At 40.1% G+C, this 25,200-nt stretch overlaps 1 protein-coding gene across 45 annotated transcripts in view; it reads left to right on the top strand.

Moving 5' to 3' along the window:
• Positions 1-25,200, top strand: part of LOC139767191 (muscle calcium channel subunit alpha-1-like) — a 1,449,841-nt gene that overhangs the window by 1,258,418 nt on the left and 166,223 nt on the right. For 36 of the 45 annotated variants that reach the window (XR_011717010.1, XM_071696301.1, XM_071696297.1 and 33 more), the window contains one exon: positions 15,985-16,005. The exons of the other annotated variants lie outside the window; for them this stretch is intronic. Coding sequence is in view for 35 of the 36 variants with exons in the window: in XM_071696301.1 (XP_071552402.1) it covers positions 15,985-16,005 (21 nt within the window). In the remaining variant the exon portion in view is untranslated. The remainder of the gene's footprint in view (positions 1-15,984; positions 16,006-25,200) is intronic. 45 annotated transcript variants of the gene reach the window in all.

Here is a 25,200-nt window from a genome sequence, read left to right as displayed (position 1 = left end):
AAGGCCCCATAAAACTTTCCATGGTTTACCCCAGACACCTCACATGTCATGGTTCAATTCATTGACAGCACGTCGACTACGTTATACCACATCGTTCCAATTCACTCTATTCCATGCACGCCTCTCACCCTTCTGCATGTTCAGTCCCCAATTGCTCAAAATCTTTTTCACTCCATCTTTCCACCTCCAATTTGGTCTCCCACTTCTTGTCGTTCCTTCCACCTCTGACACATATATCCGCTTTGTCAGTCTTTCCTCGCTGTATATATATATATATATATATATATTTTTATGTTTATTTTGCTCTGTCGCTGTCTCCCGCGTTTGCGAGGTAGCGCAAGGAAACAGACGAAAGAAATGGCCCAACCCACCCCCATACACAATGTATACACACACACATCCACACACGCAAATATTATATATTATTTTTTTTTATTATACTTTGTCGCTGTCTCCCGCGTTTGCGAGGTAGCGCAAGGAAAAAGACGAAAGAAATGGCCCAACCCACCCCCATACACATGTACATACACACGTCCACACACGCAAATATACATACCTACACAGCTTTCCATGGTTTACCCCAGACGCTTCACCTGCCTTGATTCAATCCACTGACAGCACGTCAACCCCGGTATACCACATCGCTCCAATTCACTCTATTCCTTGTCCTCCTTTCACCCTCCTGCATGTTCAGGCCCCGATCACACAAAATCTTTTTCACTCCATCTTTCCACCTCCAATTTGGTCTCCCTCTTCTCCTCGTTCCCTCCACCTCCGACACATATATCCTCTTGGTCAATCTTTCCTCACTCATTCTCTCCATGTGCCCAAACCACTTCAAAATACCCTCTTCTGCTCTCTCAACCACGCTCTTTTTATTTCCACACATCTCTCTTACCCTTACGTTAGTCACTCGATCAAACCACCTCACACCACACATTGTCCTCAAACATCTCATTTCCAGCACATCCATCCTCCTGCGCACAACTCCATCCATAGCCCACGCCTCGCAACCATACAACATTGTTGGAACCACTATTCCTTCAAACATACCCATTTTTGCTTTCCGAGATAATGTTCTCGACTTCCACACATTCTTCAAGGCCCCCAGAATTTTCGCCCCCTCCCCCACCCTATGATCCACTTCCGCTTCCATGGCTCCATCCGCTGCCAGATCCACTCCCAGATATCTAAAACACTTCACTTCCTCCAGTTTTTCTCCATTCAAACTCACCTCCCAATTGAATTGACCCTCAACCCTACTGTACCTAATAACCTTGCTCTTATTCACATTTACTCTTAACTTTCTTCTTCCACACACTTTACCAAACTCAGTCACCAGCTTCTGCAGTTTCTCACATGAATCAGCCACCAGTGCTGTATCATCAGCGAACAACAACTGACTCACTTCCCAAGCTCTCTCATCCCCAACAGACTTCATACTTGCCCCTCTTTCCAAAACTCTTGCATTTACCTCCCTAACAACCCCATCCATAAACAAATTAAACAACCATGGAGACATCACACACCCCTGCCGCAAACCTACATTCACTGAGAACCAATCACTTTCCTCTCTTCCTACACGTACACATGCCTTACATCCTCGATAAAAACTTTTCACTGCTTCTAACAACTTTCCTCCCACACCATATATTCTTAATACCTTCCACAGAGCATCTCTATCAACTCTATCATATGCCTTCTCCAGATCCATAAATGCTACATACAAATCCATTTGCAAATATACATACCTATACATCTCAATGTACACATATATATATACATACACAGACACATACATATATACCCATGCACACATTTCACAATGTCGGCCCCCATTCACTCCCATCGCCACCTCGCCACACATGGAATACCTTCCCCCTCCCCCCTCATGTGTGCGAGGTAGCTCTAGGAAAAGACAACAAAGGCCCCATTCATTCACACTGTCTCTAGCTGCCACGCAATAATGCCCGAAACCACAGCTCCCTTTCCACATCCAGGCCCCACAGAACATTCCATGGTTTATCCCAGACGCTTCACATGCCCTGATTCAATCCACTGACAGCACGTCAACCCCGGTATACCACATCGATCCAATTCACTCTATTCCTTGCCCTCCTTTCACCCTCCTGCATGTTCAGGCCCCGATCACACAAAATCTTTTTCACTCCATCTTTCCACCTCCAATTTGGTCTCCCTCTTCTCCTCGTTCCCTCCACCTCCGACACATATATCCTCTTGGTCAATCTCTCCTCACTCATTCTCTCCATGTGCCCAAACCATTTCAAAGCACCCTCTTCTGCTCTCTCAACCAAGCTCTTTTTATTTCCACACATCTCTCTTACCCTTACGTTACTCACTCGATCAAACCACCTCACACCACACATTGTCCTCAAACATCTCATTTCCAGCACATCCATCCTCCTGCGCACAACTCTATCCATAGCCCACGCCTCGCAACCATACAACATTGTTGGAACCACTATTCCTTCAAACATACCCATTTTTGCTCTCCGAGATAATGTTCTCGACTTCCACACATTCTTCAAGGCTCCCAGAATTTTCACCCCCTCCCCCACCCTATGATTCACTTCCGTTTCCATGGTTCCATCCGCTGCCAGATCCACTCCCAGATATCTAAAACACTTTACTTCCTCCAGTTTTTCTCCATTCAAACTTCCCTCCGCTGATGATACAGCGCTGGGGGCTGATTCATGTGAGAAACTGCAGAAGCTGGTGACTGAGTTTGGTAAAGTGTGTGAAAGAAGAAAGTTAAGAGTAAATGTGAATAAGAGCAAGGTTATTAGGTACAGTAGGGTTGAGGGTCAAGTCAATTGGGAGGTGAGTTTGAATGGAGAAAAACTGGAGGAAGTGAAGTGTTTTAGATATCTGGGAGTGGATCTGGCAGCGGATGGAACCATGGAAGCGGAAGTGGATCATAGGGTGGGGGAGGGGGCTAAAATTCTGGGAGCCTTGAAGAATGTGTGGAAGTCGAGAACATTATCTCGAAAAGCAAAAATGGGTATGTTTGAAGGAATAGTGGTTCCAATAATGTTGTATGGTTGCGAGGCGTGGGCTATGGATAGAGTTGTGCGCAGGAGGATGGATGTGCTGGAAATGAGATGTTTGAGGACAATGTGTGGTGTGAGGTGGTTTGATTGAGTAAGTAACGTAAGGGTAAGAGAGATGTGTGGAAATAAAAAGAGCGTGGTTGAGAGAGCAGAAGAGGGTGTTTTGAAATGGTTTGGGCACATGGAGAGAATGAGTGAGGAAAGATTGACCAAGAGGATATATGTGTCGGAGGTGGAGGGAACGAGGAGAAGAGGGAGACCAAATTGGAGGTGGAAAGATGGAGTGAAAAAGATTTTGTGTGATCGGGGCCTGAACATGCAGGAGGGTGAAAGGAGGGCAAGGAATAGAGTGAATTGGATCGATGTGGTATACCGGGGTTGATGTGCTGTCAGTGGATTGAATCAGGGCATGTGAAGCGTCTGGGGTAAACCATGGAAAACTGTGTAGGTATGTATATTTGCGTGTGTGGACGTATGTATATACATGTGTATGGGGGTGGGTTGGGCCATTTCTTTCGTCTGTTTCCTTGCGCTACCTCGCAAACGCGGGAGACAGCGACAAAGCAAAAAAAAAAAATATATATATATATATATATATATATTTTTTTTTTTTTTTTTTTTTTTTTTTTTATACTTTGTCGCTGTCTCCCGCGTTTGCGAGGTAGCGCAAGGAAACAGACGAAAGAAATGGCCCCCCCCTCCATACACATGTACATACACACGTCCACACACGCAAATATACATACCTACACAGCTTTCCATGGTTTACCCCAGACGCTTCACATGCCTTGATTCAATCCACTGACAGCACGTCAACCCCTGTATACCACATGACTCCAATTCACTCTATTCCTTGCCCTCCTTTCACCCTCCTGCATGTTCAGGCCCCGATCACACAAAATCTTTTTCACTCCATCTTTCCACCTCCAATTTGGTCTCCCTCTTCTCCTCGTTCCCTCCACCTCCGACACATATATCCTCTTGGTCAATCTCTCCTCACTCATTCTCTCCATGTGCCCAAACCATTTCAAAACACCCTCTTCTGCTCTCTCAACCACGCTCTTTTTATTTCCACACATCTCTCTTACCCTTACGTTACTTACTCGATCAAACCACCTCACACCACACATTGTCCTCAAACATCTCATTTCCAGCACATCCATCCTCCTGCGCACATCTCTATCCATAGCCCACGCCTCGCAACCATACAACATTGTTGGAACCACTATTCCCTCAAACATACCCATTTTTGCTTTCCGAGATAATGTTCTCGACTTCCACACATTTTTCAAGGCTCCCAAAATTTTCGCCCCCTCCCCCACCCTATGATCCACTTCCACTTCCATTGTTCCATCCGCTGACAGATCCACTCCCAGATATCTAAAACACTTCACTTCCTCCAGTTTTTCTCCATTCAAACTCACCTCCCACTTGACTTGACCCTCGCCCCTACTGTACCTAATAACCTTGCTCTTATTCACATTTACTCTCAACTTTCTTCTTCCACACACTTTACCAAACTCAGTCACCAGCTTCTGCAGTTTCTCACATGAATCAGCCACCAGCGCTGTATCATCAGCGAACAACAACTGACTCACTTCCCAAGCTCTCTCATCCCCAACAGACTTCATACTTGCCCCTCTTTCCAGGACTCTTGCATTTACCTCCCTTACAACCCCATCCATAAACAAATTAAACAACCATGGAGACATCACACACCCCTGCCGCAAACCTACATTCACTGAGAACCAATCACTTTCCTCTCTTCCTACACGTACACATGCCTTACATCCTCGATAAAAACTTTTCACTGCTTCTAACAACTTGCCTCCCACACCATATATTCTTAATACCTTCCACAGAGCATCTCTATCAACTCTATCATATGCCTTCTCCAGATCCATAAATGCTACATACAAATCCATTTGCTTTTCTAAGTATTTCTCACATACATTCTTCAAAGCAAACACCTGATCCACACATCCTCTACCACTTCTGAAACCGCACTGCTCTTCCCCAATCTGATGCTCTGTACCTGCCTTCACCCTCTCAATCAATACCCTCCCATATAATTTACCAGGAATACTCAACAAACTTATACCTCTGTAATTTGAGCACTCACTCTTATCCCCTTTGCCTTTGTACAATGGCACTATGCAAGCATTCCGCCAATCCTCAGGCACCTCACCATGAATTATACATACATTAAATAACCTTACCAACCAGTCAACAATACAGTCACCCCCTTTTTTAATAAATTCCACTGGAATGAAGAAGTAAGGTTATTAGTGAAAGAGAAAAGCGAGGCATTTGGACGATTTTTGCAGGGAAATGAGTGGAAGAGGTATAAAAGAAGGAGGCAGGAGGTCAAGAGAAAGGTGCAAGAGGTGAAAAAGAGGGCAAATGAGAGTTGGGGTGAGAGAGTATCATTAAATTTCAGGGAGAATAAAAAGATGTTTTGGAAGGAGGTAAATAAAGTGCGTAAGATGAGCAAGCAAATGGGAACTTTGGTGAAGGGGGCTACTGGGGAGATGATAACAAGTAGTGGTGATGTGAGAACGAGATGGAGTGAGTATTTTGAAGGTTTGTTGAATGTGTTTAATGATAGAGTGGCAGATATAGGGTGTTTTGGTCGAGGTGGTGTGCAAAGCGAGAGGGTTAGGGAAAATGATTTTGTAAATAGAGATGAGGTAGTAAAAGCTTTATGGAAGATGAAAGCTGGCAAATCAGCAGGTTTGGATGGTATTGCAGTGGAATTCATTAAAAAAGGGGGTGACTGTATTGTTGACTGGTTGGTAAGGTTATTTAATGTATGTATGACTCATGGTGAGGTGCCTGAGGATTGGCGGAATGCGTGCATAGTGCCATTGTACAAAGGCAAAGGGGATAAGAGTGAGTGCTCAAATTACAGAGGTATAAGTCTGTTGAGTATTCCTGGTAAATTATATGGGAGGGTATTGATTGAGAGGGTGAAGGTGTGTACAGAGCATCAGATTGGGGAAGAGCAGTGTGGTTTCAGAAGTGGTAGAGGATGTGTGGATCAGGTGTTTGCTTTGAAGAATGTATGTGAGAAATACTTAGAAAAACAAATGGATTTGTATGTAGCATTTATGGATCTGGAGAAGGCATATGATAGAGTTGATAGAGATGCTCTGTGGAAGGTTTTAAGAATATATGGTGTGGGAGGCAAGTTGTTAGAAGCAGTGAAAAGTTTTTATCTAGGATGTAAGGCATGTGTACGTGTAGGAAGAGAGGAAAGTGATTGGTTCTCTGTGAATGTAGGTTTGCGGCAGGGGTGTGTGTTGTCTCCATGGTTGTTTAATTTGTTTATGGATGGGGTTGTTAGGGAGGTGAATGCAAGAGTTTTGGAAAGAGGGGCAAGTATGCAGTCTGTTGTGGATGAGAGAGCTTGGGAAGTGAGTCAGTTGTTGTTTGCTGATGATACAGCGCTGGTGGCTGATCCATGTAAGAAACTGCAGAAGCTGGTGACTGAGTTTGGTAAAGTGTGTGAAAGAAGAAAGTTAAGAGTAAATGTGAATAAGAGCAAGGTTATTAGGTACAGTAGGGTTGAGGGTCAAGTCAGTCGGGAGGTAAGTTTGAATTGAGAAAAACTGGAGGAAGTAAAGTGTTTTAGATATCTGGGAGCGGATCTGGCAGCAGATGGAACCATGGAAGCGGAAGTGAATCATAGGGTGGGGGAGGGGGCTAAAATTCTGGGAGCCTTGAAGAATGTTTGGAAGTCGAGAATGTTATCTCGGAAAGCAAAAATGGGTATGTTTGAAGGAATAGTGGTTCCAACAATGTTGTATGGTTGCGAGGCGTGGGCTATGGATAGAGTTGTGCGCAGGAGGGTGGATGTGCTGGAAATGAGATTTTTGAGGACAGTATGTGGTGTGAGGTGGTTTGATCGAGTAAGTAATGTAAGGGTGAGAGAGATGTGTGGAAATAAAAAGAGTGTGGTTGAGAGAGCAGAAGAGGGTGTTTTGAAATGGTTTGGTCACCTGGAGAGAATGAGTGAGGAAAGATTGACCAAGAGAATATATGTGTCAGAGGTGGAGGGAACGAGAAGTGGGAGACCAAATTTGAGGTGGAAAGATGGAGTGAAAAAGATTTTGTGGATCGGGGCCTGAACATGCAGGAGGGTGAAAGGCGGGCAAGGAATAGAGTGAATTGGAACGATGTGGTATACCGGGGTCGACATGCTGTCAGTGGATTGAACCAGGGCATGTGAAGCGTCTGGGGTAAACCATGGAAAGTGTGTGGCGCCTGGATGTGGAAAGGGAGCTGTGGTTTCGGTGCATTATTACATGACAGCTAGAGACTGAGTGTGAACGAATGGGGCCTTTGGTGACTTTCCTGGCGCTACCTTGCACACATGAGGGGGGAAGGGGATGTTATTCCATGTGTGGCAGGGTGGCGATGGGAACAAATAAAGGCAGACAGTATGAATTAGGTACATGTGTATATTTGTATATGTCTGTGTGTGTATATATATGTGTATATTGAGATGTATAGGTATGTATATTTGCGTGTGTGGACGTGTATGTATATACATTTGTATGTGGGCGGGTTGGGCTATTCTTTCGTCTGTTTCCTTGCGCTACCTTGCTAACGTGGGAGACAGCTACAAAGCAAAATGAATAAAATATATATATATATATATATATATATATATATATATATATATATATATATATATATATATATATATATAGAATAAATGTGAATAAGAGTAAGGTTATTAGGTACAGCAGGGTTGAGAGACAAGTCAATTGGGAGGTAAGTTTGAATGGAAAAAAACTGGAGGAAGCGAAATGTTTTAGATATCTGGGAGTGGATTTGGCAGCGGATGGAACCAGGGAAGCGGAAGTGAATCATAAGGTGGGGGAGGGGGCGAAAGTTTTGGGAGCGTTGAAGAATGTGTGGAAGTTGAGAACCTTATCTCGGAAAGCAATAATGTGTATGTTTGAAGGAATAGTCATTCCAACAGTGTCATATGGTTTCGAGGTGTGGGCTATGGATAGAGTTGTGCGGAGGAGGGTGTATGTTCTGGAAACGAGATGTTTCAGGACAGTATGTAGTTTGAGGTGGTTTGGTCGAGTGAGTAATAATAGGGTAAGAGATATGTGTGGTAATAAAAAGAGTGTGGTTGAGAGAGCAGAACCTACATTCACTGAGAACCAATCACTTTCCTCTCTTCCTACACGTACACATGCCTTACATCCTCGATAAAAACTTTTCACTGCTTCTAACAACTTGCCTCCCACACCATATATTCTTAATACCTTCCACAGAGCATCTCTATCAACTCTATGGAAGTAAGGGGAGTGGGGGAGGAATGGGATGTATTTAGGGAATCAGTGATGGATTGCGCAAAAGATGCTTGTGGCATGAGAAGAGTGGGAGATGGGTTGATTAGAAAGGGTAGTGAGTGGTGGGATGAAGAAGTAAGAGTATTAGTGAAAGAGAAGAGAGAGGCACTTGGACGATTTTTGCAGGGAAAAAATGCAATTGAGTGGGAGATGTATAAAAGAAAGAGACCGGAGGTCAAGAGAAAGGTGCAAGAGGTGAAAAAAAAGGCAAATGAGAGTTGGGGTGAGAGAGTATCATTAAATTTTAGGGAGAATAAAAAGATGTTCTGGAAGGAGGTAAATAAAGTGCGTAAGACAAGGGAGCAAATGGGAACTTCAGTGAAGGGCGCAAATGGGGAGGTGATAACAAGTAGTGGTGATGTGAGAAGGAGATGGAGTGAGTATTTTGAAGGTTTGTTGAATGTGTTTGATGATAGAGTGGCAGATATAGGGTGTTTTGGTCGAGGTGGTGTGCAAAGTGAGAGGGTTAGGGAAAATGATTTTGTAAATAGAGATGAGGTAGTAAAAGCTTTGCGGAAGATGAAAGCCGGCAAGGCAGCAGGTTTGGATGGTATTGCAGTGGAATTTATTAAAAAAGGGGGTGACTGTATTGTTGACTGGCTGGTAAGGTTATTTAATGTATGTATGACTCATGGTGAGGTGCCTGAGGATTGGCGGAATGCGTGCATAGTGCCATTGTACAAAGGCAAAGGGGATAAGAGTGAGTGCTCAAATTACAGAGGTATAAGTTTGTTGAGTGTTCCTGGTAAATTATATGGGAGGGTATTGATTGAGAGGATGAAGGCATGTACAGAGCATCAGATTGGGGAAGAACAGTGTGGTTTCAGAAGCGGTAGAGGATGTGTGGATCAGGTGTTTGCTTTGAAGAATGTATGTGAGAAATACTTAGAAAAGCAAATGGATTTGTATGTAGCATTTATGGATATATATATATATATATATATATATATATATATATATATATATATATATATATATATATATATATATATATATGTATATATATATATATATAGAGAGAGAGAGGGAGAGGGGGGGGGGGTGATCAGACATTTGCTATGTAAGTAAAAGGCAAACACCTCTTTTGGTAGATCTTTTTACAAAATCATATAATTCAGTTTCTGAGAACCAAGTAATCATTTAGTGTCTGTACTTGTGAGTAACATAATTTTTCTTCTAAAATCTAGAAGTAATTTCAAGGATTTCAAACCAGGTTGTACTAATGTTATACATAATGCTATTTAGTGACTGTCCCATGATTAGTGTGATTAAAGACTTTCAGTTGGTGATCTGTATATCTATTAGCAGTGTTGTGTTACTCCTACTAGAATTCAAGGATTTAGATAAGCACCATTACTGGTCACTTTGCAGTGGTAATTCAAGTCCAGTGTTAATAAGAAGTGTCACTTACTAGTTTGAGTGACATCTCCATCATAACTACATGTTAATTATACATTGTAACAGTCACTGTATGCATTAATATTTCTTTTCTGTTTACATCATAACTTGTTACGTACAGTCATTGTGTGTGTTTACTTCACGTTATAACATTTGCAGTATATACATTCATGGTTTATTTCAAGTTTACAGTGTAACAGTGACAATACACAGTCAATATTTTCTTCAAGTTTATATTTTATTATTGACAGTGTTCAGTCATGATATTGCAAGTTTTAAGATGGGGTCACAAGCTGATCACCATGTTGTGCTGTCATACTATATGGTGTTAAACTAGAAGTAGAAGTAAACTTTTTGCAAGAATAGCAAAACTTGCCATTGGCTTACTTTATCAAGAATTCTCTTGTTGATTATGAATAGGCTTGCTGGAAAAGCTTTCATAGAGAGGGAGTATGTAAATTACTGGAAGGTGCATACCTAGAGCTTTGTGGCTGCTAAGGTTATATTTCAGTTTATCACAAGGGACAACAGTGAAGGGATACATATGTTTACAAAAGCCATTTAATGAGTTTAGGTCAACTGGTATAATATTCTGCCTGCATATATAAGTTAATGTACCATTAGCAGTCATAGGCTACAGGTTGTTAGTGCAGTAATTGACATTAGAGAACTTCCATTCATTATCATGTCATGCTGAAACATGAAAGAATTGTGTGTTTATGTTGCTCTTTCATAATCTAGTTAGTCATAGTAAATAGGAGTAATGAATGTAAGGAGTGTTCTTTAACTTAGGTAAATTCCAGTTGAAAGTCTGCTAGGGAGTATATTCGAAGATTTGTCAGTTTTTTACAGTCTCTAATGGAATGGTAATGGTGCTGATATTATGATTCCTTGCTTCAGAATGTATGTGTATGATGGTGAATGGAAACATGTGTATGATGGTGAATGGAAACAAGCATAAGTGAAAGTAGACTGCTTTAATTGGTTTGAATGGTTGCATAATATGATGAACACAAAATCAGGGATAAATCTATCTAAAGAGTTCCTCCATACAAATGATAATGTCACACCTTTTGTACCCTCAGCAGCATGATAGCTACTACACAAATGTTGTCATTGTTGTATCCTGCTGTGTTACTGTATTACTGTATTCTTATTTTCCTACTTGTAGTGCTACATCCAGTTCACCTGTCTATGAATTATTTTTTTTCCATGCAGAATTTTCCCCCACAACCTAATTTTTTGGGTTTGTATGGTTTTAGGGTATAGTTTTTTACCATAAGGTATTTTCACATGTAGTGCAAGGACACTAACATAATGCCTGTTACACGGATAGTCTTTTCCACTTTTGATACAAGAGTTCTCACATTTTGTCCATAAATATTTACATACCTTGTCTTTGGCCTGCAGTTACTTAGTCTCCATAATTTATGGGATATTTCCTTTCAAACTGCTTAAGTCACATATCACACTAAATGGTGAGCAACATCTGTGACGTTTTAGACAAGTCTCATAAGAATTTGAATTCTTTAGCTAATTTACCTAATGCTTCCTCTGTCTTCACAGTGAGGCTGTAGTGGTATATATATATATATATATATATATATATATATATATATATATATATATATATATATATATATATATATATTTATATTTATTTATTTTGCTTTGTCGCTGTCTCCCGCGTTTGCGAGGTAGCACAAGGAAACAGACGAAAGAAATGGCCCAACCCACCCCCATACACAATGTATATACATACACGTCCACACACGCAAATATACATACCTATACATCTCAGTGTACACATATATATACACACACAGACACATACATATATACCCATGCACACAGTTCACACTGTCTGCCTTTATTCATTCCCATCGCCACCTCGCCACACATGGAATACCATCCCCCTCCCCCTTCATGTGTGCGAGGCAGCACTAGGAAAAGACAACAAAGGCCCCATTCCTTCACACTCAGTCTCTAGCTGTCATGCAATAATGCCCGAAACCACAGCTCCCTTTCCACATCCAGGCCCCACACAATTTTCCATGGTTTACCCCAGACGCTTCACATGCCCTGATTCAATCCACTGACAGCACGTCAACCCCAGTATACCACATCGATCCAATTCACTCTATTCCTTGCCCGCCTTACACCCTCCTGCATGTTCAGGCCCCGATCACACAAAATCTTTTTCACTCCATCTTTCCACTTCCAATTTGGTCTCCCACTTCTCCTCGTTCCCTCCACCTCCGACACATATATCCTCTTGGTCAATCTTTCCTCACTCATTCTCTCCATGTGACCAAACCATTTCAAAACACCCTCTTCTGCTCTCTCAACCACGCTCTTTTTATTTCCACACATCTTTCTTACCCTTACATTACTTACTCGATCAAACCACCTCACACCACACATTGTCCTCAAACATCTCATTTCCAGCACATCCACCCTCCTGCGCACAACTCTATCCATAGCCCACGCCTCGCAACCATACAACATTGTTGGAACCACTATTCCTTCAAACATAGCCATTTTTGCTTTCGGAGGTAATGTTCTTGACTTCCACACATTCTTCAAGGCTCCCAGGATTTTCACCCCCTCCCCCACCCTATGATTCACTTCCGCTTCCATGGTTCCATCCGCTGCCAGATCCACTCCCAGATATCTAAAACACTTTACTTCCTCCAGTTTTTCTCCATTCAAACTTACCTCCCAGTTGACTTGGCCCTCAACCCTACTGTACCTAATAACCTTGCTCTTATTCACATTTACTCTTAACTTTCTTCTTTCACACACTTTACCAAACTCAGTCACCAGCTTCTGCAGTTTCTCACATGAATCAGCCACCAGCGCTGTATCATCAGCGAACAACAACTGACTCACTTCCCAAGCTCTCTCATCCACAACAGACTTCATACTTGCCCCTCTTTCCAAAACTCTTGCATTCATCTCCCTAACAACCCCATCCATAAACAAATTAAACAACCATGGAGACATCACACACCCCTGCCGCAAACCTACATTCACTGAGAACCAATCACTTTCCTCTCTTCCTACACGTGCACATGCCTTACATCCTCGATAAAAACTTTTCACTGCTTCTAACAACTTGCCTCCCACACCATATATTCTTAATACCTTCCACAGAGCATCTCTATCAACTCTATCATATGCTTTCTCCAGATCCATAAATGCTACATACAAATCCATTTGCTTTTCTAAGTATTTCTCACATATATATAGGTAGTTTTACAATGCAGTTTACTTATGCAGTAAACCCCTTATACATTAGAACATATGAATATATTTCTGTTAAAGTGAAATATCCATTACACTTTAGAAATTTATTATTATTAGATATTATATCTGAAATATAATCAGAAATTATCATTACGCTCTGTTGATATCATTCTCAATGTGGTGCTAAGGTATTAATTTTGCTTCTCAGTTGAACTGATAAAGAATTTGGTTGAGTATTAGAGTAAACCATAAGTAAGGAACCTTGCTTTATCTTTAAACACACATGATAATTTGAATGAATCTTGCATATACATGAGGATTAACATATTTTTTCAGACCCAGTATGGCCAACTGCTTATTCTGGAGATGTATTTTAAATATTTTTCCACATATATCTGCTGAAAAAATAAGATAGGATTTACTTTATTTTGTGTCCGTAAACAAGGGGTTTATTGTGATTTGTGAAAATTTGATAATACTCTGCAGACTTTACCAGTAGTTGTGATCCCGACAAATATTCTCATATTGTACAATAATATATTCATTGATATATAATTTTACTGCCTATATATTTTATATTAGGATAATTGAGCATATTTTCATTCTATCCATTCCTTACCCATAATACCAGTGACTAAGAAACTTAGAAGTTACACTGTTACAGGACATTCTTAATTCAACTCTCTCACTGTGTAATTTGTATACAATTGAATAGACTTTTAAAGCCCTTGGTTGTGAAACTTGGATCTATCCCATAGTTGCCATTAATGTTTCCCTTTATTGCGACATTCAACAGTTCTCTGCCAACCTGAAGATCACACCTACTCATCGAAGTGCTGATCAGCATTGGCTATTTGCCAATGTCTTGGCTGATGGAATGATGCTTCCCAAAAAAAGCCTGAGATTAAGAGGCATGCCAAATTGTGGAGTGCATAACACTGTAACTTCACAGTGTTCTCAAAAATAATAAGGACAATGCAAAGTGTAATAAGTGATGAACTTTCACTCTTAGTGTCCTGAATAGCCAGCACTGTGTATTGAGCCCTGTTTGAAAACTCCGCCAAAGATTGTCGAGAATATATTCCCTTCGCACATAAAAACATGAGACTTAGGTATACAGTAGATAATAGAAAATTTATGTTTATTATTTTCAATGTTTATTGATTTCTTAAAAATGCACTCCGGATGCATCCTAATGGTTTCTGATAAAATACTGGTATTTGCTCAGTAATGTATTGAGAAATTCATGCCACATAATCTTTAATGAATCTAGATAAAGTAATTACATCTCACTTTAATGCTTGTGAACTACTGTAGACTTTGTAACACAGACAATCAGAGATATGTAAAAACTTCACTTTTTCTAATGCATAAATTTTTTACATGGATTGCTTTTGATTGTAATTTACAGGGTTAATATCAACCCTTTTTTTTTTTTCATAAGTGTAAACTTCAAATTTCGACTGATTTACACGTGTAGAAAACACCAAAGAATAAATATATCTTTTCCAAGGTAATTGAGAATAATGATAGCTTACCAAAGATTTAATTATGCAAAATAAGGTTGATGTCATCACTGGTATCATGAGTGGTATCCTCATTATCAAGAATATACTTTCTGTCAGCCAATTTAGTGTGATCTTTGAAAACGTCATGCTGTTGCCTTCCAAATACAGGTTAGGTGTAGGTAAACGTGATTAGGGTTTCATTACTAGCATTTCACACTAGGTTTGCAATAAGAATATACCAAGATGAACACCATTCATTCCAAAGCACAGATATCTTAAATTTATTGCTGTAATTCTTATTGAATTTCATACACCATAGGCAGTACAGTTATTTCAAAGTGGTCATGCATCTTATCTAGGACACTTGTCAATATATTCGCATGCTTACGTAAAGAAAAGAAAAGACTTTGATGGACATTTTGCTAATGCCTAACAAGATATTAATAAATTCAGGAGTCGGCAATTAAGTTAACTTTTACAACAATATTGATTTTTATTAATTTTTGATAGGAAATGCCGTTTCATTTGCTGTGCAAAGTAAATTCATGAAATCCCAGTAATATCAGTATTTTATGCAGTTTATTAATTTTCTTTTCAATGCTGATATTTTTCACCACGGTATTATAAGGTGTGATTCATGATCACAGAGTGCTACTGTGCTAAATTATGATTTTTTCCGAATTGGTACCTTTAAAACTCTTTCTGGCCCAATGAGCTTTAGAGTTTAGTCTTACTTATAATAGGGAGATTATGTTTTTACTTTTTGGCTCAATTATATCTTAGTTTCATATCAAAAGACATCATCAAGATTTCATTCACTTTTTTGGAAAGTTCATTACCATAGAGTGGTCTGGGGGAAGATTCTGTCCTTTCATTCTGAATAATTCATAACAGTCCTTCGGGAAGAAATATGTTTATATCCGGTTTTTATTTGTATATGTGTAAGCTTGTTTTGCTGACATAATCTTAACAAAGAACAGTTTAGCTTTAAGGAATGATAAAGCTTCATACTCCTGTCATTATTGTGGATTGATAATTTTCATGTTCTTTATTTTTCACTTTGGTTGAGGTGAACTATAAGTTTGTTAATTGCTGATCCCTTTACCAGACTTATATAATGTTAACATGATGTTAAGAAACACCAAACTGTGACATCTCAAGGCATGTATGTAATTTTAGTGGTAATTACAACCAAGTATGACTAATATAACCATCCTTGAGTTCATTTTTGTGTTGGCTAAACCATCAGGACGGGAGGAAATGCTTGCCAAGCTATTCCCTGTTCCATCTTGTGACTACACTTCATTCCACTGTGTGAGACTTTTCCATACCATTTTCTTTTTCATGCTTCATTCTCAACTTTGGTCCCAACTACAAATGCTACAGCAAGAGAACCCACCGGATTGGGTTTGTTATGTCATTTAATCTTGCCTTTTTTATGTCTGATGTCTTGTTCTTGTAGTAGTGTACTGTACTCAGCCTTATTCAGTAGCTCTAGAAAAAACCTATGTCACCCTTTTGATAATGCCAACCATCTACCTTCTCTTCATTGTATTGTGCTTTCCTGTTTTGTTCTAGAGGTAACTGGAATTTCTGCTCCTTTGTCCATGGCTTTCCTCTAGCAGATGAAATATATTCTCTCCTTGTCCTCTTCAGATTCTGAATGCTGAAGATAAGTCCCTTTTTTGTCAACAAGGATGATGAAAAATAGTAGCAGTAATTGCTATACTTAGTGCTAGAATTTTTTTCAGATTTATTCAGTCTTTTTATTTACTTTGGAGAAAGGGCCTGATTAAACATAACTTTATTGCATCATAATATTTTCTGTGAATGATGTGCATGTCTCTATGATTTAAATAGATTACGATTGACTGTGGGGCTAATATGCTTTCTGCTTATCAAGTTTGATTTAGGATGGTTTGTGCAAGCTAAGTAGCCACGTTGGTTAGCCATGCTGTTAGTCATGCTCGCTAGCGTATTGTCAAGTTTGGTAGTTAGTGTTCTGCAATGCATAGACCAGAGTGTAGATTATGGCATGGAGTTTAGAATTATAAATACTAATTTTATATTATAAAAGATTTAGAATTGAAGATGGCATATCAAAGGACTTGTGTCATGGTCCTTCAAAGATAAGAGTTTAATTTTGTATGAAAAGTAAGATTTCATTGGAGATAGAATTCATTAATTATTTTCATGAAAACATGATAGTTCGATTTGACTGATGATTTTCTTTATTGATTAGAACAGAGGACAACAAACAGCAAAATGTTCTTCTCATTACTGTAAAAATAGTGAGAAGAGCAAGATGAAGTGTTCTGTGTTCCCACATTTACTTTTTCTGTGTGTGTCTTTATCTCATATATATATATATATATATATATATATATATATATATATATATATATATATATATATTTATCCCTGGGGATAGGGGAGAAAGAATACTTCCCACGTATTCCCTGCGTGTCGTAGAAGGCGACTAAAAGGGAAGGGAGCGGGGGGCTGGAAATCCTCCCCTCTCGTTTTTTTTTAATTTTCTAAAAGAAGGGACAGAGATGGGGGCCAGGTGAGGATATTCCCTCAAAGGTCCAGTCCTCTGTTCTTAACGCTACCTCGCTAATGCGGGAAATGGCGAATAGTATGAAAAAAAAAAAAATATATATATATATATATATATATATGTATATATATATATATATATATATATATATATATATATATATATATATATATATATATATATATATATTTCATGTGTGTGTGTGCTGTTTCTCATGTGAGTGAAATAGCATCAGGGATAGATGAATTAAACATACAGGAAAAATTCTCTGCTTGGATTCTTAATCTATTAGATCTTTTGGAGAATAATACAGGAGGGGAGTGTTTCTCTCTCTCTCTCTCTCTCTCTCTCTCTCTCTCTCTCTCTCTCCAGCTCCTACCCCTCCTTGTTGTCTTCAAAAAAATATGTAGGTAGTATTCTTTCTCCTCAACTCCTAGGGGAAAAATATATGTATTTATATTTTTTTTAAATACATACTCGCCATTTCCCAAACTAGAGGTACCATCAGAAACAGAGGACTGAGCCTTAGAGGGAAATTCCTTACTTGGCTCCCTTCTCTGTTCTTTCTTTTGGAAAAGTAAAAGCTTGAGGGCAGGATTTCCAGCCTCCCACTCCCACCCCTTTTAGTTGCCTTCTATGACACAGGAAATTTGTGGAAGGTATTCTTTCTCCCTTTTTCCCCAGGGATAATATATATATATATATATATATATATATATATATATATATATATATATATATATATATATATATTTTTTTTTTTTTTTTCTGTCTCCTGCGTTTGTGAGGTAGCGCAAGGAAACAGACGAAAGAAATGGCCCAACCCACCCCCATACACATGTATATACATACGTCCACACACGCAAATATACATACCTACACAGCTTTCCATGGTTTTTCCCCACACGTTTCACATGCCCTGATTCAATCCACTGACAGCACGTCAACCCCGGTATACCACATCGATCCAATTTACTCTATTCCTTGCCCTCCTTTCACCCTCCTGCATGTTCAGGCCCCGATCACACAAAATCTTTTTCACTCCATCTTTCCACCTCCAATTTGGTCTCCCACTTCTCGTTCCCTCCACCTCCGACACATGTATCCTTTTGGTCAATCTTTCCTCACTCATTCTCTCCATGTGCCCAAACCATTTCAAAACACCCTCTTCTGCTCTCTCAACCACGCTCTTTTTATTTCTACACATCTCTCTTACCCTTACGTTACTTAATCGATCAAACCACCTCACACCACACATTGTCCTCAAACATCTCATTTCCAGCACATCCATCCTCCTGCGCACAACTCTATCCATAGCCCACGCCTCGCAACCATACAACATTATTGGAACCACTATTCCTTCAAACATACCCATTTTTGCTTTCCGAGATAATGTTCTCGACTTCCACACATTCTTCAAGGCTCTCAGGATTTTCGCCCCCTCCCCCACCCTATGATCCACTTCCGCTTCCATGGTTCCATCCGCTGCCAGATCCACTCCCAGATATCTAAAACACTTTACTTCCTCCAGTTTTTCTCCATTCAAACTTACCTCCCAATTGACTTGACCCTCAACCCTACTGTACCTAATAACCTTGCTCTTATTCACATTTACTCTTAACTTTCTTCTTTCACACACTTTACTAAAGTCAGTCACCAGCTTCTGCAGTTTCTCACATGAATCAGCCACTAGCTCTGTATCATCAGCGAACAACAACTGACTCACTTCCCAAGCTCTCTCATCCCCAACAGACTTCATACTTGCCCCTCTTTCCAAAACTCTTGCATTTACCTCCCTAACAACCCCATCCATTAACAAATTAAACAACCATATATATATATATATATATATATATATATATATATATATATATATATATATATATATATATATATATATATATATATATTTATGTATAAATGAACCATGGAAAGTTCTGTGGGGCCTGGATGTGGAAAAGGAGCTGTGGTTTCGGGCATTGTTGCATGACAGCTAGAGACTGAGTGTGAACGAATGGGGCCTTTGTTGTCTTTTCCTAGTGCTACCTTGCACACATGAGGGGGAGGGGGATGTTATTCCATGTGTGGCGAGGTGGCGATGGGAATGAATAAAGGCAGACAGTGTGAATTGTGTGCATGTGTATATATGTATGTGTCTGTGTGTGTATATATATGTGTACATTGAGATGTATAGGTATGTATATTTGCGTGTGTGGACGTGTATGTATATACATGTGTATGGGGGTGGGTTGGGCCATTTCTTTCGTCTGTTTCCTTGCATTACCTCGCAAACGCGGGAGACAGCAACAAAGCAAAATAAATAAATAAATAATAAAATATTTTTTATTATTATTATACTTTGTCGGTCTCCCGCGTTAGTGAGGTAGCGCAAGGAAACAGACGAAAGAATGGCCCAACCCACCCACATACACATGTATATACATACACGTCCACACACGCACATATACATACCTATACATGGCAACGTATACATATATACACACACACTCACACACAGACATATACATATATACACATGTACATAATTCATACTGTCTGCCCTTATTCATTCCCGTCACCACCCCACCACACAAGAAATGAAAACCCCCTCCCTCAGCATGTGTGCGAGGTAGTGCCAGGAAAAGAAAACAAAGGCCACATTCATTCACACTCAATCTGTAGCTGTCATGTAATAATGCACCAAAACCACAGCTCCCTTTCCACATCCAGGCCCCACAAAACTTTCCATGGTTTACCCCCAGACACTTCACATGCCCTGGTTCAATCCATTGACAGCACATTGTCCTCGGTATACCACATCGTTCCAATTCACTCTATTCCTTGCATGCCTTTCACCCTCCTGCATGTTCAGGACCCCCATCACACAAAATCTTTTTCACTCCATCTTTCCACCTCCAATTTTGTCTCCCACTTCTCGTTCCCTCCACCTCTGACACATATATCCTCTTGGTCAATCTTTCCTCACTCATTTTCCCTATGTCACCAAACCATTTCAGAACACTCTCTTCTGCTCTCTCAACCACACTTTTTTTATTACCACACATCTCTCTTATCCTATTATTGCTTACTCGATCAAGCCGCCTCACATCACATATTGTCCTCAAACATCTCATTTCCAGCACGTCCACCCTCTTGCGCACAACTCTATCCATAGCCCACGCCTCACAATCATATAATATTGTTGGAACCACTATTCCTTCAAAAATACCTATTTTTGCTTTCCGAGATAATGTTCTCGACTTCCACACATTCTTCAACGCTCCCAGAATTTTCGCCCCCTCCCCCACCCTATGATTCACTTCCGCTTCCATTGTTCCATCCGCTGCCAAATCCACTCCCAGATATCTAAAACACTTCACTTCCTCCAGTTTTTCTCCATTCAAACTTACCTCCCAATTGACTTGTCCCTCAACCCTACTTTACCTAATAACCTTGCTCTTATTCACATTTACTCTCAACTTTCTTCTTTCACACACTTTACCAAACTCAGTCACCGGCTTCTGCAGTTTCTCACACTAATCAGCCACCAGCGCTGTATCATCAGCGAACAACAACTGACTCACTTCTCAAGCTCTCTCATCCACAACAGACTGCATACTTGCCCCTCTTTCCAAAACTCTTGCATTCACCTCCCTAACATCCCCATCCATAAACAATTTAAACAACCACGGAGACCTCACACACCCCTGCCACAAGCCTACATTCACTGAGAACCAATCACTTTCCTCTCTTCCTACACGTACACATGCCTTACATCCTCGATAAAAACTTTTCACTGCTTCTAACAGCTTGCCTCCCACACCATATATTCTTAATACCTTCCACAGAGCATCTCTATCAACTCTATCATATGCCTTCTCCAGATCCATAAATGCTACATACAAATCCATTTGCTTTTCTAAGTATTCCTCACATACATTCTTCAAAGCAAACACCTGATCCATACATCCTCTACCACTTCTGAAACCACACTGCTCTTCCCCAATCTGATGCTCTGTACATGCCTTCACCCTCTCAATCAATACCCTCCCATATAATTTCCCAGGAATACTCAACAAACTTATACCTCTGTAATTTGAGCACTCACTTTTATCCCCTTTGCCTTTGTACAGTGGCACTATGCAAGCATTCCGCCAATCCTCAGGCACCTCACCATGCGTCATACATACATTAAATAACCTTACCATCCAGTCAACAATACAGTCACCCCCTTTTTTAATAAATTCCACTGAATACCATCCAAACCCGCTGCCTTGCCGGCTTTCATCTTCCACAAAGTTTTTACTACTTCTTTTCTGTTTATCAAATCATTCTCCCTAACCCTCTCACTTTTCACACCACCTCGACCAAAACACCCTATATCTGCCACTCTATCATCAAACACATTCAACAAACCTTGAAAATACTCACTCTATCATCTTCTCACATCACCACTACTTGTTATCACCTCCCCATTAGCCCCTTTCACTGAAGTCCCCATTTGTTCCCTTGTCTTATGCACTTTATTTACCTCCTTCCTAAACATCTTTTTATTCTCCCTAAAATTTAATGATACTCTCTCACCCCAACTCTCATTTGCCCTCTTTTTCACCTCTTGCAACTTTCTCTTGACCTCCTGCCTCTTTCTTTTATACATCTCCCACTCATTTGCATTATTTCCCTGCAAAAATCATCCAAATGCCTCTCTCCTCTCTTTCACTAATAATCTTACTTCTTCATCCCACCACTCACTACCCTTTTTAATCTACCCACCTCCCACGCTTCTCATGCCACAAGCATCTTTTGCGCAAGCCATCACTGCTTCCCTAAATACATCCCACTCCTCTCCCACTCCCCTTATGTCCTTTGTTCTCACCTTTTTCCATTCTGTACTCAGTCTCTCCTGGTGCTTCCTCACACAAGTCTCCTTCCCAAGCTCACTTACTTTCACCACTCTTTTCACCCCAACATTCTCTCTTATTTTCTGAAAACCCCTACAAGTCTTCACCTTTGCCTCCACAAGATAATGATCAGACATCCCTCCAGTTGCACCTCTCAGCACATTGACATCCAAAAGTCTCTTTCACACGCCTATCAATTAACATATAATCCAATAACGCTCTCTGGCCATCTCTACTACTTACATACGTATACTTATGTATATCTCTATTTTTAAACCAGGTATTCCCAGTCACCTGTCCTTTCTCAGCACATAGATCTACAAGCTTTATATATATATATATATATATATATATATATATATATATATATATATATATATATATATATCCCTGGGGATAGGGGATTAAGAATACTTCCCACGTTTTCCCTGCGTGTCGTAGAAGGCGACGAAAAGGGGAGGGAGCGGGGGGCTGGAAATCCTCCCCTCTCTTTTTTTTTTTAAATTTTCCAAAAGAAGGAACAGAGGGGGCCAGGTGAGGATATTCCAAAAAAGGCCCAGTCCTCTGTTCCTAACGCTACCTCGCTACCGCGGGAAATGGCGAATAGTTTAAAAAAAAAAAATATATATATATATATATATATATATATATATATATATATATATATATATATATATATATATATATATACCCTGGGGATAGGGGAGAAAGAATACTTCCCACGTATTCCCTGCGTGTCGTAGAAGGCGACTAAAAGGGATGGGAGCAGGGGGCTGGAAATCCTCCCCTCTCTTTTTTTTTTTTTTATTTTCCAAAGGATGAGGATGTTTCCTCAGAGGCCCAGTCCTCTGTTCTTAACGCTACCTCGCTGACGCGGGAAATGGCGAATAGTATGAAAGTAAAGAAAATATATATATATATATATATATATATATATATATATATATATATATATATATATATATTTCTTTGCTTTGTCGCTGTCTCCCGCATTAGCGAGGTAGTGCAAGGTAACAGACGAAAGAATGGCCCAACCCACCCACATGCACATGTATATACATACACGTCCACACACGCAAATATACATACCTATACATCTCAATGTACACATATATATACCCCCACAGACATATACATATATACACATGTACATAATTCATACTGTCTGAGTTTATTTATTCCCATCGCCACCCCGCCACACATGGAATAACAACCCCCTCCCCTCTCATGTGTGTGAGGTAGCACTAGGAAAAGACAATGAAGGCCCCATTCGTTCACACAGTCTCTAGCTGTCATGTAATAATGCACCGAAACCACAGCTCCCTTTCCACATCCAGGCCCCACAGAACTTTCCATGGTTTACCCCAGATGCTTTACATGTCCATGGTTCAATCCATTGACAGCACGTCAACCCCGGTATACCACATCGTTCCAATTCACTATATTCCTTGCACGCCTTTCACCCTCCTGCATGTTCAGGCCCCGATCACTCAAAATCATTTTCACTCCATCTTTCCACCTCCAATTTGGTCTCCCACTTCTCCTCGTTCCCTCCACCTCTGACATATATATCCTCTTTGTCAATCTTTCCTCACTCATTCTCTCCATGTGACCAAACCATTTCAAAACACCCTATTCTGCTCTCTCAACCACACTTTTTTTATTTCCACACATCTCTCTTACCCTTACATTACTTACTCGATCAAACCACCTCACACCACATATTGTCCTCAAACATCTCATTTCCAGCACATCCATCCTCCTGCACACAACTCTATCCATAGCCCACGTCTTGCAACCATACAACATTGTTGGAACAACTATTCCTTCAAACATACCCATTTTTGCTTTCTGAGATAATGTTCTCGACTTCCAAACATTCTTCAAGGCTCCCAGAATATATAGATATATATATATATATGTATATATATATATATATATATATATATATATATATATATATATATATATATATATATATATATATATATTTTCCCTGGGGATAGGGGATTAAGAATACTTCCCACGTATTCCCTGCGTGTCATAGAAGGCGACTAAAAGGGGAGGGAGCGAGGGGCTGGAAATCCTCCCCTCTCGTTTTTTTTTTTTTTTTCCAAAATAAGGAACAGAGGGGGCCAGGTGAGGATATTCCAAAAAAGGCCCAGTCCTCTGTTCTTAACGCTACCTCGCTAATGCGGGAAAAGGCGAATAGTTTAAAAGAAAAGAATATATATATATATATATATATATATATATATATATATATATATATATATATATATATATATATGGAAGGTATTAAGAATATATGGTGTGGGAGGAAAGTTGTTAGAAGCGGTGAAAAGTTTTTATCGAGGATGTAAGGCATGTGTACGTGTAGGAAGAGAGGAAAGTGATTGGTTCTCAGTGAATGTAGGTTTGCGGCAGGGGTGTGCGATGTCTCCATGGTTGTTTAATCTGTTTATGGATGGGGTTGTTAGGGAGGTAAATGCAAGAGTTTTGGAAAGAGGGGCAAGTATGAAGTCTGTTGGGGATGAGAGAGCTTGGGAAGTGAGTCAGTTGTTGTTCGCTGATGATACAGCGCTGGTGGCTGATTCATGTGAGAAACTGCAGAAGCTGGTGACTGAGTTTGGTAAAGTGTGTGGAAGAAGAAAGTTAAGAGTAAATGTGAATAAGAGCAAGGTTATTAGGTACAGTAGGGTTGAGGGTCAAGTCAGTTGGGAGGTGAGTTTGAATGGAGAAAAACTGGAGGAAGTGAAGTGTTTTAGATATCTGGGAGTGGATCTGGCAGCGGATGGAAACATGGAAGCGGAAGTGGATCATAGGGTGGGGGAGGGGGCGAAAATTCTGGGGGCCTTGAAGAATGTGTGGAAGTCGAGAACATTATCTCGGAAAGCAAAAATGGGTATGTTTGAAGGAATAGTGGTTCCAACAATGTTGTATGGTTGCGAGGCATGGGCTATGGATAGAGTTGTGCGCAGGAGGATGGATGTGCTGGAAATGAGATGTTTGAGGACAATGTGTGGTGTGAGGTGGTTTGATCGAGTGAGTAACGTAAGGGTAAGAGAGATGTGTGGAAATAAAAAGAGCGTGGTTGAGAGAGCAGAAGAGGGTGTTTTGAAGTGGTTTGGGCACATGGAG

Source organism: Panulirus ornatus, chromosome 59, assembly GCF_036320965.1.
Source record: "Panulirus ornatus isolate Po-2019 chromosome 59, ASM3632096v1, whole genome shotgun sequence".
Lineage (NCBI taxonomy): Eukaryota > Metazoa > Arthropoda > Malacostraca > Decapoda > Palinuridae > Panulirus > Panulirus ornatus.
Note: the sequence above shows the minus strand (reverse complement) of the source record. Positions and strands in the feature narration are given on the sequence as shown.